Raw genomic sequence first — 15413 nt, 5'->3', positions numbered from 1 at the left:
GGCTCATGATTCAGATAAAGAGGGAGATTAGAAGTACAATTTTTTTTCCTGGTAATTGACATAACTATGGGTTTGGCAATTGGCACTGACGAAACAAACCTCACAAAATGCTTGCACAGGAGAGGCATACCCTGTGAAGCACAAGGCACAATAACTACAGGGTTGGCACATTGGTATTAGTCTCGGATCTTTCATACTGGTTATTTTCTATCACTTACGGTGCTCTTTTTTTTCAAAAAAAAAAATGGTTCAAGGAAACAATTTTTATTTGCAGTCCTCGCCACATTTCATTAAAGATCACAGGAAGAAGTACCCTTTGATCCGTGGCCACCTACACTGATGAAGAGCGGTACGTCCGGCTCTTACAAGGAAGAAAAACTGTGGTTAACCAAAAAAACGGAAGCATAATTGGGACAATTTACTTTCGCTGGAGCATGGCCATAGCCAGTTGCCAAAAAACCAGAAACTTCTTGCAAATCATAGGTAAATATAAGGACTACAACATTGATATCCACAGAAAACCCCAACCTTCTCTTGATCGTGGCAACGCACACAGTAAACAAATCGTATAAAGAAACAATGTATTTACTTTTGAAAGTCAAAGAAAGAAGAGATTAACCACATCTCTTCTATAAGCGCATATAACAAAATTATTGGAAATAACAACCTAAAATATCAAGAACAAGTACCAAAGTTGAATTTTGAATCTTCAATAGTGGGGTGCATCACCCCATACAATTTACTGGACAAAAAATAGAATTTCTTCTCAAGCCTTCTTCCCGATACCAAGAGCCATGTCATAGCAACCTCGCAGCTACGCATCAAACAGGAACACAGCGTGAAAACTCATAAAACCAGTACAGATAAAAATGAGAGTTATTGCAGACTACTTACAATGAGAAATCCAGTGGAGACGGCCAGTGCAAGGGGTATAGCTACTGAGGTGATCTTGTCATAACGCCCTTTCAAGTATGTATGTCTATGAATGCTCTGGAAATATTGCTGCTGTTTAAAAAGCCTCTCTCTGGGAACAAAGGGTGTCTCTGTCATCCTGCACAAGGAAAGCAAGATGCAGTGCTTAGATATACCCACAGTATGTGCACATCCTGAATGGTGAATTGCCTTACTCAAGATCGAGTCTCTATAAATCTGTAAGACAGAACCTTCCTTATTCTCTACAGTGTTCAGAAAATACAAGCATAATATGTATTCATGATCGAGAATCAGAAAACAAAGGGGCATAGAGTTTTACTCAAACCTTCTTCCAACAATCTAGAACCGATCATTTTTTCTATTCTTACTTTGTCTCATAAAATTACATACATTTTCTCCAGTTAGATGTTAGATTCAGATATATAACATCATTATCAAACTACCATAAGGCTATGGCATCAAATTTCGTCTGTATGTGCTATTCATGCATACGGGTATAACAAGTCACTGGAGAATCATTATTGCTTCTACAAAGAGTTTAACAGAAAAATAATGCAATCAAATCGTACCAATTCCCTGCATACAGCCAACAGAAAGCAAAATATGATTTTGCTTGATTTGGATGGTCATCTTTTTTATCTGCTCAATGTCAGGACCATGTGATGCAGAATTTCAACTTACACAACAGACAGTAGTAAATAATGAGATTGATCGACAAGGGAAGAGCAACATTTGTAGTCTGAATTAGAGTTTCCGAATTCAAGTCATCAGATAGAAGGAGATACTGGATGAATACTATTTGGGGGAAATGATGGGAGTTTTGATAAGCAAGAGCAAAAGTCTACAATGTAAATTCCATATAACATCAAGACATGATAAACATATTTATTTGGGTCAATTTTTTAAACATGACACATAATATGTACGCCAGGGTGAGCCTGAAGTCCTTATGTCACATCCACAGTATATGCAAAGAGCTGCACACTCAGCAACCATAATCAAACAAGCAATGATAAACCGAAAAAGCTTCCATCAAGACCATACATAAAATATTCTAAAAAATCTACCTTTAATGATTGAATCTGCTTGCAAGATCTGAAATTTGAGAGCCATAGGAACCCTGATCTAAGCTGACGCACAAACCTTGCGACTGTGATCGTAGAGGAGTGGTTTTAAAATGGAAAACAATATGTTTTATGAACGAGAGAAGAGGAAAGGAACAAAAAACCACACAGGCATGTTAGATGGTCTCAAAGGGCCAATCTGTATCTCTTCAAAATAATCATCCATTATAATCTGTTATGTTGTGGTGTGCAGGTTCGAAGGGCTAAAATATGGGATAAGCGTTAAAGAGACTACAATCCTCAGAGAACTGATACATCACCCACCCATAGTACTACACCAAAAGGCCCGCGAGTACAAAATAAAGAGTGTCATGTGGAGAAACTAAATTCTATAGATACCACAATCATTTTGTAGGTGTGGTAGCTTACAATCATTTTGCAGCCGTGCTGTTAGTGATGATCGTGGCACCAATCCGGAAAGACCTCACTGACTCCATGTCCATGGAAATCGTAACGGCGCCAGTATTCTAATCAAAGGAAAAAAAATGGATCGCGTAACCGGAAAAAACAAGAAAACAGAATTTCTGCACAGATGATCTATTGGATTTTCAGTCACATATACTGCCATTTCCAAATTAACTACAATGATGCTAAAATGATCAAATATTGTTTCTGTCTTGCCCTTTTTTTTTTAAAAAAAAAGGAGGATTATGATTTGTCCGGGAGGCATGATCTGTGCCAAGGAACAGCTGAACCCCCAGATTAAATGTTTTTTTTATCCTTTTTCTTTATAATTTCAGCAAAATGAGTGAAAGGGGGAAAACAGATAAGCAACCCTGACACGATTCGAAATAGCGATCTAGATTCGTAGAAACATTTCGAGAATCCGAAATGAAACAAGATCAGGAAATCAAGAAGGAATCGGAAACCTAGCCCTACTTTGCAGCTGGAGACTATCATGGATCTTTGACATCCAGAAAAACTTGAGATCATAATGACAATAACCAGAAGAATAGTATGAATCTTGAAAAGATCATCAGATCGATCTTGTTACCTGAATCTGTTGAAGTTGGGGCAGGAGGAAGTCGATCCTGGCGGCTCGGCGTCTTCGGTCGCCTCGACAGAATGCTGGGTCCCTATCCCTGCCAGATCCTTAAATTCTGAAAAACTATTAAATTAAGGTTTACCAAAGAAATATTAAATTAGGGATACATATCGGGCGGGTCGAACCAGGTTCGACTCGAACCGCGGACCGACCCGTACGAGAAAGCCAGTTGGATCGGTTTCGTAAAATAATACTTTATAGTACTACCATAAAAAAAATCCAAGTTGCATACACTCTTAAAAATATAAATATATAATCACAAGGCAGTACATGATCGGAAGTGGTTTTTAACACATGAAAATGGCTCTCCATCAGCACATTTTTTTCCAAAAAAAAAACAAATTATAAGTAAAAAGTTTTGCATGTGTGCCATAAAATTATCCGCATAATATATTATGATTAGATTAAATATATTAAATCTTTAGCTTAAACATTAGCCGTTCTAGCTATTGTGTACTAGTTGGAACCTAATCTATGCTGATATGGGTAAGTATTCATCTAAATTATATTGAATCATATTGTTTTTAAGTTAATTAGTGATACTCTTCTTATAATGAAAAGTATACCTAACCCATTACTCCACTTAATTTGTAAAGAATTTCTCTTTTAAATTTCTTCTTTTTCTTGTTCTTATAAATCACTAACAAATAAAAATACTAAAGCAATACATAAATCTCAGACAAAATTATGCAATTCATGCATAAGTATACTATTATTCTCGATAATTATCAAAATTAGGTTAAGCAGATGCTATCAATAATAGACCATTTTAGCTGGTCACGACCAATGATAATGCAAATTTAAAAAAAAAATCTACATCAAAAAATATATAGCAATCATGTAATAATATTATTCGTATGTTGTTTTTATTCTTATATCTCTTTTTCAATACAATATTATTGTTTATCTTTAACTCCCTTACTAGAATATTTGTACTTGATTTAGAATATTTTGATAGAATTCAATTTAACAAAACTAAATTTTAGTGTAGTCCAAGAAACAATCTAAACGATATATACATACATACATACACACACGCACATATATATATATATATATATATATATATATATATATATATATATATATATATATATTATTCTTATATCTCTTTTTCGATACAATATTATTGTTTATCTTTAACTCCCTTACTAGAATATTTGTACTTGATTTAGAATATTTTGATAGAATTCAATTTAACAAAACTAAATTTTAGTGTAGTCCAAGAAACAATCTAAACGATATATACATACATACATACATACATACATACATACACACGCGCGCGCGCGCGCGCGCGCGCGCGCGCACACACACACACACACACATATATATATATATATATATATATATATATATATATATATATATATATATATATATATATATATATATATATGCGCGCGTGTGTATGTAATGGATGGATATTTTTAAGACCCCGTCGACATAGAAACCACAAATTCATATGAATTTTCATATGCAGCTTAGTTTGTCTACAAAGTTAATATAATGTATTACATAAAATACTCTATTGTTGCATGCATGAGATGATGCTATGCAATATGTGCTAGGAATCATTAATTATTGACTCATGAAACTTTATAGAAATAATCGAATTTATCAATATTTTTATCCAAAACTAACTATAATCATATTATAAAAAAATTTAATATTTAAACCATAGGAACAGTACTTAGTTTTGCCGCAAAAAAGTCCTGTAATTTCATAATTATATCCTAATATGAGTCCAACATCTTTGTTCATAATGGTTTGCTAATACTAGCAAAATTTAAAACTTTTTTAGATTAAAATATAATGTAACAAATATATCTTAAATAATTCCAAAAAACCATATTATTGTAAATTTTTAAAAATATTTAGATTAAAAATAATAATGATGGAAAGAATAATTTCATGCAAAAAATACACTATAATATAACATATATTTAAATTTTTCTATAACTTATTTTATATCTATTTTCTTATTTTTTATTTTTTTTGTACATTGGCTCACACCTGACGAGCATGAAAACACACAACAAAATCAAAAAAACAAAATACTGCGCAAAGGAATAGGCACAGTCTCGTGGTCTAGCTAGAAAAAATCTTCCAAGTGATGAACGACGAAGGAAGCAACTCAATCTACAGCATTGTTCGCCTTCCGATATAGGTAGGAACCAGCCTTTCTCAGTGCTTTGCGAATATTGTGGAGCAGCGGCCGGTTCTTGACTAAGCACCTTTATCTCCGAATTCACTCAATCATTGTGGTTGAATTCTTCTCGAGAATGATGCAATATGCATCTAATATCCGTTCTGCATAGGAGACATCTTTCAGTCCGCCTGAAGCTCAGCCGTCACTCTCAAGGGCTGCGTTTGCACGTTCATTATAGCTTGTGTGTTGCACACGTGTGTAGTATGTAGCAGGCGATCCCCCAACCACCCGGCGCCCCACCGGTTGATTTTGATCAGGTATCGGGATCACGTCCTTCTCTGCACTCCCTTGCGAAACTTTCTTCGCATCGAAGCAGAGAAAGGGAAGGGGGTTTAGAACTCGAGATCTCCGCTCCAGAAGAGAGAGATGGATCAGATACTGAACAAGGTTGGGAGCTACTGGTTCAACAAGAGGGCCAGCAAGGAGATCTCTTCCGTCGGCGACGACATCAACGTAAGATCTCACCCTCGTCAGCCTATCCCTTGTATAATTAGGATTTCGATCCACTTGGTCTTCTCGTTGCCTTCTTCTGTTGTTTTTTTGGCACCCCGATCTTGTTAACGATTGGAATTAATCGTCGGAGAAAAGTGAAGCTGTAATGTGGATAGATTTTGGGGTTTGGGGATCTGAATTGCGAATTTTTTACTACTTGAGATGTCTAATTTCGAATAAAAACTTAATTTTTTTGGCGATTTTGTGGTCTAATTTGTGTAGAGATCTCGTCTTTTTGTCTTCACTAGGATTTGTTTATCACAAATCAATGATTTTTTTTTTGACTGGAGAAATTTGTTCCGCGCTCAACATGATATGCTCGTAATGCTTAGGTTTCGGATAGATGTGTTCAGATGTCAGTGTTGCCCTAAATGATCTTTCACTCTATGAAGTAGATTTGGTCAATTATGTTGGGATGCGATGCAGGAAATTTAAGCAGAAAGTTTGTTGTACAATCTTCCCATCGACCAATGACTGATCAATATGGAAAGTTAACAAACATATTGGTGCAAAAAGGAATGCTGAAGTGGATATGATGCTAAACAAATTCTTGTCGAGTTAGATGGGATTTAACGCCTCCTGTGAAGACTGATTTTGGACAAAAAGACATCCATAGATCATATTTCTAAGTTAATATAGGAGGACAAGGAATCCATTCAACTCAATAAAACTAACGTGCTCCGTATCTTTAGTGGTTCTAGGGACACCTTCTACTTGTTAGAAATTACTAAGAGTTTGTGAGACTTAACATGGAACCCAAAAGTATTGATAGGATATAGGAAAAAGGCATCAGTAGAGTTTGTTGCTAAAGAAGAAGAGAGGCTCGTCATTTGTAAATTTTGTATGGAAAGGCTAATGGGGTATGCCAAGATCAAAAGTGGCAAGAAACATGCTGATAATTTTTGTTTAAAGCCTACCGATGTCACTATGGGAGTTCACCAGCAAGAAGGAAAGAACTAAGGGTTCTAAGATTCAATGGACATGACTCATAGTAGAGTGCCTCTTTCTGTTGTAAATCTCATCACCCGACTTTGTTTTCAAGCCTTGGGCACTATCCTGCTAATGATGTTTTCAAATTTTCTAGAAGATTATCATGCAGAATCTGAATCTCCCTCTTTCTTATGCCATGTTAAATATGTATGCCTATTGCAAGATGACTGTTACATCTCTCCTTGCCATTTGACAAAGTTGGTGTTCGTATGATTTGCATCATCAGCAAATATGCTGGGGAGAGATTAAAGTAGCTCTTGTAGGCTGACAGCAGTTATATGTATCTTTCAGGAGATTTGTATCTTTCATGAAAATGCAGGTGCTGCGAATTCCTGGGGAGCTGAGATGAGAGCTACTTTTTGAAATTGTAAATCTTTGTATGTCTTGGATTGGCACTACTAATTGTTAAAATAAGCATTGAGGATTATGTCATCCAAGGCGAAAACGAGTATAAAAATAGGGTTAGATGAGAGAAAGGAAAGAGGGGATGGCTAGATTTCAGGGAGCGGTAGGGAGGGGGAGAGGGAAGATAGGCTGATTGGGAGGTGGCTAAACATAGGGTTAGACATTACAGAAAAGTTGAGAAAATGGAAAGGGAATACAAGGAATACAACCCCCCCCCCCCCCCCCCCCCCCCCCCCCCCCAACACACACGCACACACCAAAAAAAAAAAAGAAAAAGAAAACGAAAAAAAAAACTTGAGAAGCAGTTTGTGAATTGTTCACAGTAATTCATAATCTTTCGCTAAATTTTAAAAATTTCTAGCCATGTATCGATTCATGATTCAGATAAAGAGGGACGATTTAGGAAGCAAAGTTGCGAGTAGCTTGAGAATTTCTTTACAGAAGAACGTATGCCTTTGGTTACAAACTAGAAAACTGGCTGTAGAATGATAAAACACTTTTTTCATGGTTGTCAACTGATTTATTTGGGTAGACTAAATGATAATAAGATTCATAAAATTGGATTCAGCAGATAATACATTTCTCCACAAGTTTGTGGGGCAACTTTCTTTAATGTGTCTTGACTCTAGCACCTTGTTAACTTGTGGATAATGACTTCAGAGCCACTTCTCTTCCATGGTCTTTGGCTGTTGTTGCCCATTTTTGTGATTAATATAAATTTTGTCAGAAAATATCTAATACTCTCCTGAGCTGAAAAGGAAAATCTTTCGTATTAATTGCTGGAGTCCACTATTGTTAGTTGTATTATGTATGCTGGTTACAACTCTCAAATATTTGCACTGAGAAGGTTTCTTTTTCTCCAACACCCCTTAAGAGTTTTACAGAAGCAATCAGTGCTTGCATGCTTCATCATTAAAGCCATTTATTTTCCTCAATAAGTCATAATTTCTGAATAATGCATAAGGTTTGGCTGTGAAAATTTTGTTATGTTATGTTCATTACTGGATTCATGCTATCTATTTTAATGCAATTTTGAAGTGTCCTTGTAACTATTGTCGTGTATTGACATTAACTTTTGAAAATGATGAAATCAGTCACTTTCTAGCAGCATTGAAGGGGGAACAAAATGGTTGGTCAATAAAATCAAAGGTGCAGTATCCTTCATCATTTCTCCTTTTCGATATGCTGTCCTAAATTACATTTGCAATCTTGATTTTTCCGCATGTTAAGTAGTGCATTCTCTTCAGTATCATAAAAACATATTCTTTTATAGCACATATTATATGAGATGAAGTCCAGTGTTAGAGCAAGAGTCTTTGTTTTAGAATTTCCTTTGTGATTATTGCATTATCTTTATTTTGATGCAAGTTTATTAGTGCATCTATCAACATTGATTGAAATTCATTATATAACCCCTTTCTGTCCATTGCACTTTCTTGTTTCTAAGGATGTACCCAGATTATCTACTCTGAGGAAGATGGCTGCATAATAGGGTTTGTGATTACTTTGTTCCTTTAACATATCTGATGGCATCTGTCTTGTATATGGCAATTTTCAACATATGACCATCCATGAGTGCATATCTGTATATCATTTTTCTGGCCATTTCCAGTTACAATGAAGGTCGTTTCCAAAGTTAAAAGCTAGCTTTCTTTCTCAGATAAATAAAATCTAGAACTTCTTTGTACTGTATGATCCAAGACTCAGATCAGCATACTGCTGCCTCCTGTGGGTCATGGTGCCTCCATTTGCTATATGTGATAGCCTATCTGTGGTGGTTTTAGAATTTCCTTCAATAAACTTTGCTCTTCATGCAGCTGATGCTGCTCTCATATTCTGGTGGGACTGAAGGTGGCATCATTCAGGATGTTAGACTTTGCAATTGCTTAATGATATCACTACCGCATGATTACCATGAGCTAGGTCATTGAAGTATGATGGTTGCCTGGGTGAAAACTTGACTAGTGACATCAGAAAACTGTTGGTTGAATCGTGGCTAACTTGATTTTTGCTCCAACAAATTTTGTCTTAGACAACCATAAACCATAAAACTGCTGTATCTGTCAAAAGAAACATCATTTTTTCTTGTTTCTCTGTGAATTTATGGGAATGTTAGTGCTGATGACTTTCCTCTCTTCTTCTTTGTCCTGGCTTATACTTCTATGAATACGTCAAAAAATGAAAAAAAAAAATCTTTGTTTGTTTGTTGGGTCATTTTTTTCTGGGAGAAATTCAATATGCATGATGCTTGACTTATCCTCACCTTTGATGTTTTATTTTGTATGTTGTATTTTTCGTTTTGCTGTAACTTATTGTTTGACTTGCTTCCCAAAAAACAAATACTTGTAGGAAAGATGCAGAAACCCCTGCCTGATCTGCTGCGGGAGTATGATTTGCCAGCGGGCCTCTTCCCTCGGGATGCCACCAACTATGAGTTCAACGAAGAGACAGGGAAGCTTACTGTGTTCATACCTTCCATATGTGAGGTTGGTTACAAGGACTCCTCGGTCTTGCGTTTTTTCACTAGCGTGACTGGATATCTAGAGAAGGGGAAGCTGGCGGACATCGAGGGGATGAAGACCAAAATTTTGATTTGGGCAAAAGTGACTTGCATCACAACTGAGGGATCAAAGGTCCATTTTACCACCAGCATGAAGAAAACCCGGAGCCGAGATGCATACGAAGTCCTCAGAGATGGTATCATTGTAGACAAGTTCTAAGTTGCTATTGAAATTGCTCTTTGTGGTGAACTACCAATGCGAGCTAGGGTTTGTGACTGGATATCTAGGGGAAGTGTAGTTTTTTAACTTACAAATGTGTGATACTTATGATATTCACCCTCTCAATCACCTCCAAAGGTTTCATGAACTTTGCTGGATTCTAGTGCTGCCTATCATCAGTGGTGGGGGTGAGATTTGTTGTTGCCTTGACTCCAGTTTCCTGCTAATGTTCTTTTACTAAGGTTCTGCTTCTGTATTAAAGCAGGGAAGCTATGCAGGCCTATTGCTCGTTATCTTTGTCAACTTTTTCATAGCAGTCGGGTTTTAAACCCTTGGGCGCCATTCTAAGTGCTTAATTGCTGTCTATCTGTATCCGATCTGTTTCAGGGCGTGTTTAGAATTCCACCATCCTACTCTTGTCATATCTCCAGCATGAGCGTAAGTGAAGCAAGAGGGTCGTGAACTGTGAAAAGCAAGCGGTGCCAGTTTCTCCCTTTTGATCCCAAGTTTCAGGAATATGATGCCTTGGGACCGCACGGTGTTGCAACTATCAAAAGCTGAGACCGAGTAATGCTATGGCGCAATTGAGGAAGGATGGTGGAATAATGAGTTGCCACCAAAGCGTCGCATGGGCAGAGAAACCTAGAGATTTCTTCATTCTTCCTCCTAGTTTGCTCATTACCATCTACTTGGAGGAGCTTGCACCACCAACTTGCGAGATTCCATTCAGAGACATGCTTGCTATTAGAACTGCTTACGATTATTCAGAGAAGAGTAGTTTCATGAGAATCCACCACCAGCCTGAGCAATCTCTCGAGAACACTGTTACCAAATACTGATCCATTACTAGTTCCCTGTCCTATCTGGCAACTGAGGACTGGTAGGGCAGACGAATGTTGCATGAGGGTTGCGCTATTCATATCAGAAAAGGGAATGGAGCAGGAACAGAGCGCTGCTCCGTAGCAAATTCCTTCTCTGTAAGGGATTAGAGGGCTGCATCGTAACTCATCAGATGGATACATCATGTGTGCTGTGCACATTAATGTCATAAGATAACTTATAGAATGCTGGTAATTTCCTTATTCAAATAGTTATTGATCTCAATCTTTCTCCCTGTATCCACAGCCTAAATTAATCAATTTTAACATAGACACATGGTGCCATTTCAGTTCAGGATTATCATAAAGTAGTTAATGATGGTGGCCGACTTACCAGGGGCAAGGATTTTTCTTACATCCCTGCAATCGGATGCTGCCGACTGGCTTTATGCATGTGGATGGATGGTGCCAGAACTAACCTGTAATCAGGCTAGGTAGCAATTTTAATGAAATCAGGAAAATTTGACCGTGTGTGCAATCATTGGGGCTTACATGCCTGCACCAAGAAAATTAGCAGAAAGAACAGCATTTTCTGTGACTCATCATCCAGAATGAAGTTTCAATCAGCTGTGACACATTCGCTAAAAAAAAATCCTTTTATAGCTAATCATTTATCAGAAAAAATTGAAAAACTCAACATGAGGGAGGAGAAAAAAATAATAGTAACTTGGTCTCGCACATCTACCATCATACCCACAATGACTGGCCATACAATCACTATTCATAATGGAAAGGAAGCCAAGTCTAGCTGTTCTGAGTAGTCAAAACCTTTCCCTAAGGTAAAGGCTGGGCTGCTTGAGCAGGGGCAAAAGACAGGTGTGACTATAAGTGAGCACTTTCCTTGGTCTGCTTGTTCATTTGGAGGATTGACCATCACAAACATGAAAATGATTGAGATTCACTACCATATTCAAAACCAGTGCCCTGGCAAGCTGGGAGTTAGCACCGAGCCAAGATGGATTTTAATGCATGCTTGGAGGCAGATGGCTATTAACGATTCAAAGATGGTGAATAGATAAATGATCCAGCACCAAATAGGGGCTGTTTTCATGTTTGGATGATCTCTGTGTTGCACAAGGACAACTTGCACTGGCATCGAACTTAACACCATCAAAACACTGGTTGAAGGAGCACGGCACAAGTATTAAGCCCTAAACAAAGTCATCCATCCTCATCCATGTTCTGGATATAAGAATCAACTCAATGGAAGATTTATTTCTAGGGATTCCAGAATCTCAAGACTCCTTTCTCCCTGCTCTCTAGGACATATTGACCACACCAAATGCTGGCAGTTATTTTCCAGATAAAGAGCTGGTGCCTTACTATAATAGGATGTCTGAACAGCCCCTCATGCCATAAGAGAGAGAACATGCAAGAGCATCTCATATCCTTGTAGGAAATAATTGGCAATGCCTGGGCATAGTTGAAAAAATGAAAAGTGAAAGAGAATAGCAAGATTAGTAAGAACAATTTCTGCACCAATGGGAACTTCAATAAGCCAAAATACACTTCTTCACCTTCTATTATGTGTGTACAAATATATATGCTGACTTTACCTACTGATGTCTGCAAAACCACCTAACTTAAGCAGTCTACTGGTTGATTGGATTCACCTCTTTAATTGACATATGATCATCACTCTATGAATAAGCTTATTGTCAACTTAAAACTAAATATATTGCAGCAGCAATTTCAAGCAAATAGTGATTAAAAACTTTCATAAATAAGACTAGAAGAATGCATCAAACAGAAGCTGGGATGATGGATTCATCAAGCCTTACCATATGTATACGTGGAGTTGCAACTTCCTGAATGATCCATTATTTCTGCTAGTCAGTCCTTCAAGGTGCACTGTCTTGAAGCTGGAAACAATCTTTAGGTAATAATCAGCCTTTCTCACATTAAAAAGAAGGGAAAAAAATGCAGGCCAGCATATTTTGAGCAGTCATTCAAAGAAAGTTTCATTCACAATGCACACATGCCCTCTATCATACCATATCAGGTGATCATATTTTACACCTGATTTTGTCAACATTTTATTGTAGCACTTGGTATCAGATATCTTATATTCTGGAGAAGGACTCCTCGGATAAAAACCTAATCCACTTCTTCTGACATTTTGCCAGTAAAATATGATCTCAAGACTTGATGAGCGAAGTAGGCTTTCCGGTCTTTCTGGCCTTCAGATCTAGTCGTTAATGTCCTTCGTAGCCTTCTGTTTTCAGATTTCGATGCTGTAAACTAACTCCTTGCCTTCTTGGCTTTCTAACTCTAGCGCTAGCTGCACCATCTGGTTGCAGATTCATTCCATTGTTTCCGGGGTGGCGTAGACCTGATCAGTCTATTCCTATTCTTCCAGTTCTTTGGCCGTATCTTTTGTCACTCCGGCTGTAGCTTCTACCTCTAATTCGGTTTATTTTATCTAATAATGTTCTTCTTTATTTAATCAACTGCAGTGAATCATGGAGTGTAATTTGTTGCAAGTTCAGGCCAATTAATTATAGGAAGTAAAAGATACTGATGCATGCATACAGTGGCAGGAGAGAAAGAAGCGATGTTCATGGATTTTCAAAAACAGAAAGAATGGAGATGATCGCTTCTGTAAAAGGTTAAAGGTTATGGATTGGAAGAAATGATGGTTGGGGAAGCTTATGATTTATGGAGATACTGAGGAAGCTTGAGGGGCCCTACTTAAGTTGTTCCGTTGTTCTTCTTCTTGGACTTACCATATTGGTTCCTTTGGTTTTCCATAGTATCATCTTTTTAGAGATGCCTAAACCTTATATAAGTTTTTTTCTCCATTACCTCTTCCTTCTTGATAAAATCATTTTACCACTCAACCCGAGTGCATTATAAATACAAACTACGATTACAAACACTGCAACAAGAAGAGGATCTGTAGTTCCAATGCAGTCGTAGAAGCCAAACAGAAATCTCTATGGAACAAAAGAGGTTTCAAATATTATATCTTGGTGCAATCAATGCTCTTCAGCTTGTCAAAATATGTAGTACACATAAAAAGTTTCGGAGAAGAAGCAAGGCAAAATATTTAGCCAACATGAATGCTTAACTATACAAGGCTACTGGAATTCAGAACATAAAAAAATTTCCTACAAAGTTCAAATGAAGCATATCAGTTTCCATACCTCCATCGGTCTAAAGATCGCTATGCCATACTCTCCTAAGAGCCGAGCCTAGAAAGATATCAATGGAAGGAAACCGACAAAGATGCTAAATCAATGAGATCTCGCTATCGCCGTGATGGTCAGTTCACTGAAAGAGGAGAGCAACAGGATGGCGCTACGAATTGAGGCGAAAAGGATTTAACTGGGAAGAACAAAAAGGGAGTTCTGGCAGACGGTAACTAAAAGAGGACTGGAGTCATAGACTAACTTGTAAATTAACCAACAAAAAATAAGATTGCACCAGCCGGGAATCGAACCCGGGTCTGTACCGTGGCAGGGTACTATTCTACCACTAGACCACTGGTGCGATGTTGACAGGGATCTAAATACACAACTTCTTTAACAAGTAATATAAATTTTTTAATTAACCAACTCCCATCAGATGCCACCCCCTCCTCCTCCTCCTCCTCCTCCTCCTCCTCCTCCTCCTTCTTCTTGTTAAAAAAAAAGAAAAAGAGATGTGAGGAGAACCTCACCCGCGTAGCAACCTTAACTTGGCCCTTCTATTGAAAAATGTTCGATACGGACAGATAAATTTTACTCATACCCTCCTCACCTGCGGGGAAACCCTACCAACAAGGCAGCCCTTTCCACGTGTTCTTGCCTGCTTCATGTCAGCAAAAATTTTACCTGCGGCGAGAGAATTGATATAGCTTGCATCATTTAATTTAGGATTTTTTTTTGCATAGATACCCTTCTAAATATCAAATTTTGCATGAATATCCTTTCCAAATTAATATTTGTATGTATGCCCTCATAAAACTATGTTATTGTACAAATACCCGTATTATAACGATTGTTCTAATGGTGTTAAGAAAAAACATATTTATATTAATTAAAAATAAAATAAAATTTTAAAATTGCACTATTGTCTTGTGTTTTTTTTTGCTATTGGGATTGCGATCTATTTGCATGTCTACCCATCAAGGATGTTTTAATCATTTTAATTTGAAACCGTTAATTTTTAACGTCTTTAGATAGCATGGGTACAAATGCAAAAACAAAAATAAAAAAGAATAGAATGACAAAACAAGTGTTTTACGAGGGTATACATGTAAATATCAATTTGGAAAGGGTATTCATGCAAAATTCGATATTTAGAAGGATATTCATGCAAAAAATCTTTTAATTTAATCCACCACCAAAGCAGCACGAGGTGGGTACTTGCAACAATTTATATGCACTAATAAGTATCCCAAAGTTATTTTTTTCCCATGATGATCTAGACATGGGACAAGAATTGCAATATTTTATAATTGTTGCAAAGGTGGAATCTTTGCACAATTTCAGTGTCAAGTGAAGGATCAACATTCTTCCATGCAACTACACAGAATTGCAGAAAATAAATTACCATACAACATCTAATTATCAATTGTCATGCAGACGCGACATAGATGATTGGGGCAGTGACACTCCGACTTGAATTTAA

General features: G+C 37.1%; 2 protein-coding genes and 1 non-coding gene across 4 annotated transcripts; 1 reads left to right on the top strand and 2 right to left on the bottom strand.

Moving 5' to 3' along the window:
- Window positions 1-561: 561 nt before the first annotated feature.
- LOC103717487 lies at window positions 562-3164 on the bottom strand. Of its 2 annotated transcripts, none has more exons than XM_008805906.3 (3): window positions 3052-3164; window positions 895-1051; window positions 562-814 (listed from the first exon to the last, which is right to left on the bottom strand). In XM_008805906.3, exons 2-3 carry the CDS (start codon window positions 1048-1050, stop codon window positions 767-769), a joined length of 204 nt encoding a protein of 67 aa, XP_008804128.1. In that variant the 5' UTR covers window position 1051; window positions 3052-3164; the 3' UTR covers window positions 562-766. The 2 variants fall into 2 exon arrangements, with proteins under 2 accessions (XP_008804128.1, XP_038980252.1); XM_039124324.1 differs by lacking the exon at window positions 3052-3164 and adding an exon at window positions 2001-2253 and having other exon boundaries at window positions 563-814.
- A 2212-nt stretch (window positions 3165-5376) lies between these two features.
- On the top strand, window positions 5377-10162 carry LOC103717486 (uncharacterized protein At5g01610-like). The gene is made up of 3 exons (XM_008805905.3): window positions 5377-5767; window positions 8296-8350; window positions 9551-10162. Exons 1-3 carry the CDS (start codon window positions 5681-5683, stop codon window positions 9919-9921), a joined length of 513 nt encoding a protein of 170 aa, XP_008804127.1. The 5' UTR covers window positions 5377-5680; the 3' UTR covers window positions 9922-10162.
- Window positions 10163-14220: 4058 nt separating this feature from the next.
- On the bottom strand, window positions 14221-14291 carry TRNAG-GCC. Its single transcript has one exon. It is a non-coding gene; the product is annotated as a tRNA-Gly (tRNA).
- Between the last annotated feature and the right edge of the window lie 1122 nt (window positions 14292-15413).

This window comes from Phoenix dactylifera, chromosome 3 (genome assembly GCF_009389715.1).
Source record: "Phoenix dactylifera cultivar Barhee BC4 chromosome 3, palm_55x_up_171113_PBpolish2nd_filt_p, whole genome shotgun sequence".
NCBI classification, from domain to species: domain Eukaryota; kingdom Viridiplantae; phylum Streptophyta; class Magnoliopsida; order Arecales; family Arecaceae; genus Phoenix; species Phoenix dactylifera.
Note: the sequence above shows the minus strand (reverse complement) of the source record. Positions and strands in the feature narration are given on the sequence as shown.

Excerpts from the sequence above, each read along its gene's own strand:
- LOC103717486 (XM_008805905.3), top strand. The coding sequence starts at position 5,681 with ATGGATCAGATACTGAACAAGGTTGGGAGCTACTGGTTCAACAAGAGG. Across the intron at positions 5,768-8,295 it reads CCGTCGGCGACGACATCAAC|TCACTTTCTAGCAGCATTGA; the intron begins GTAAGATCTCAC and ends TGATGAAATCAG. Across the intron at positions 8,351-9,550 it reads GTTGGTCAATAAAATCAAAG|GAAAGATGCAGAAACCCCTG; the intron begins GTGCAGTATCCT and ends AAATACTTGTAG.
- LOC103717487 (XM_008805906.3), bottom strand. The coding sequence starts at position 1,050 with ATGACAGAGACACCCTTTGTTCCCAGAGAGAGGCTTTTTAAACAGCAG. Across the intron at positions 815-894 it reads TCTCCACTGGATTTCTCATT|CTGCGAGGTTGCTATGACAT; the intron begins GTAAGTAGTCTG and ends TTTGATGCGTAG.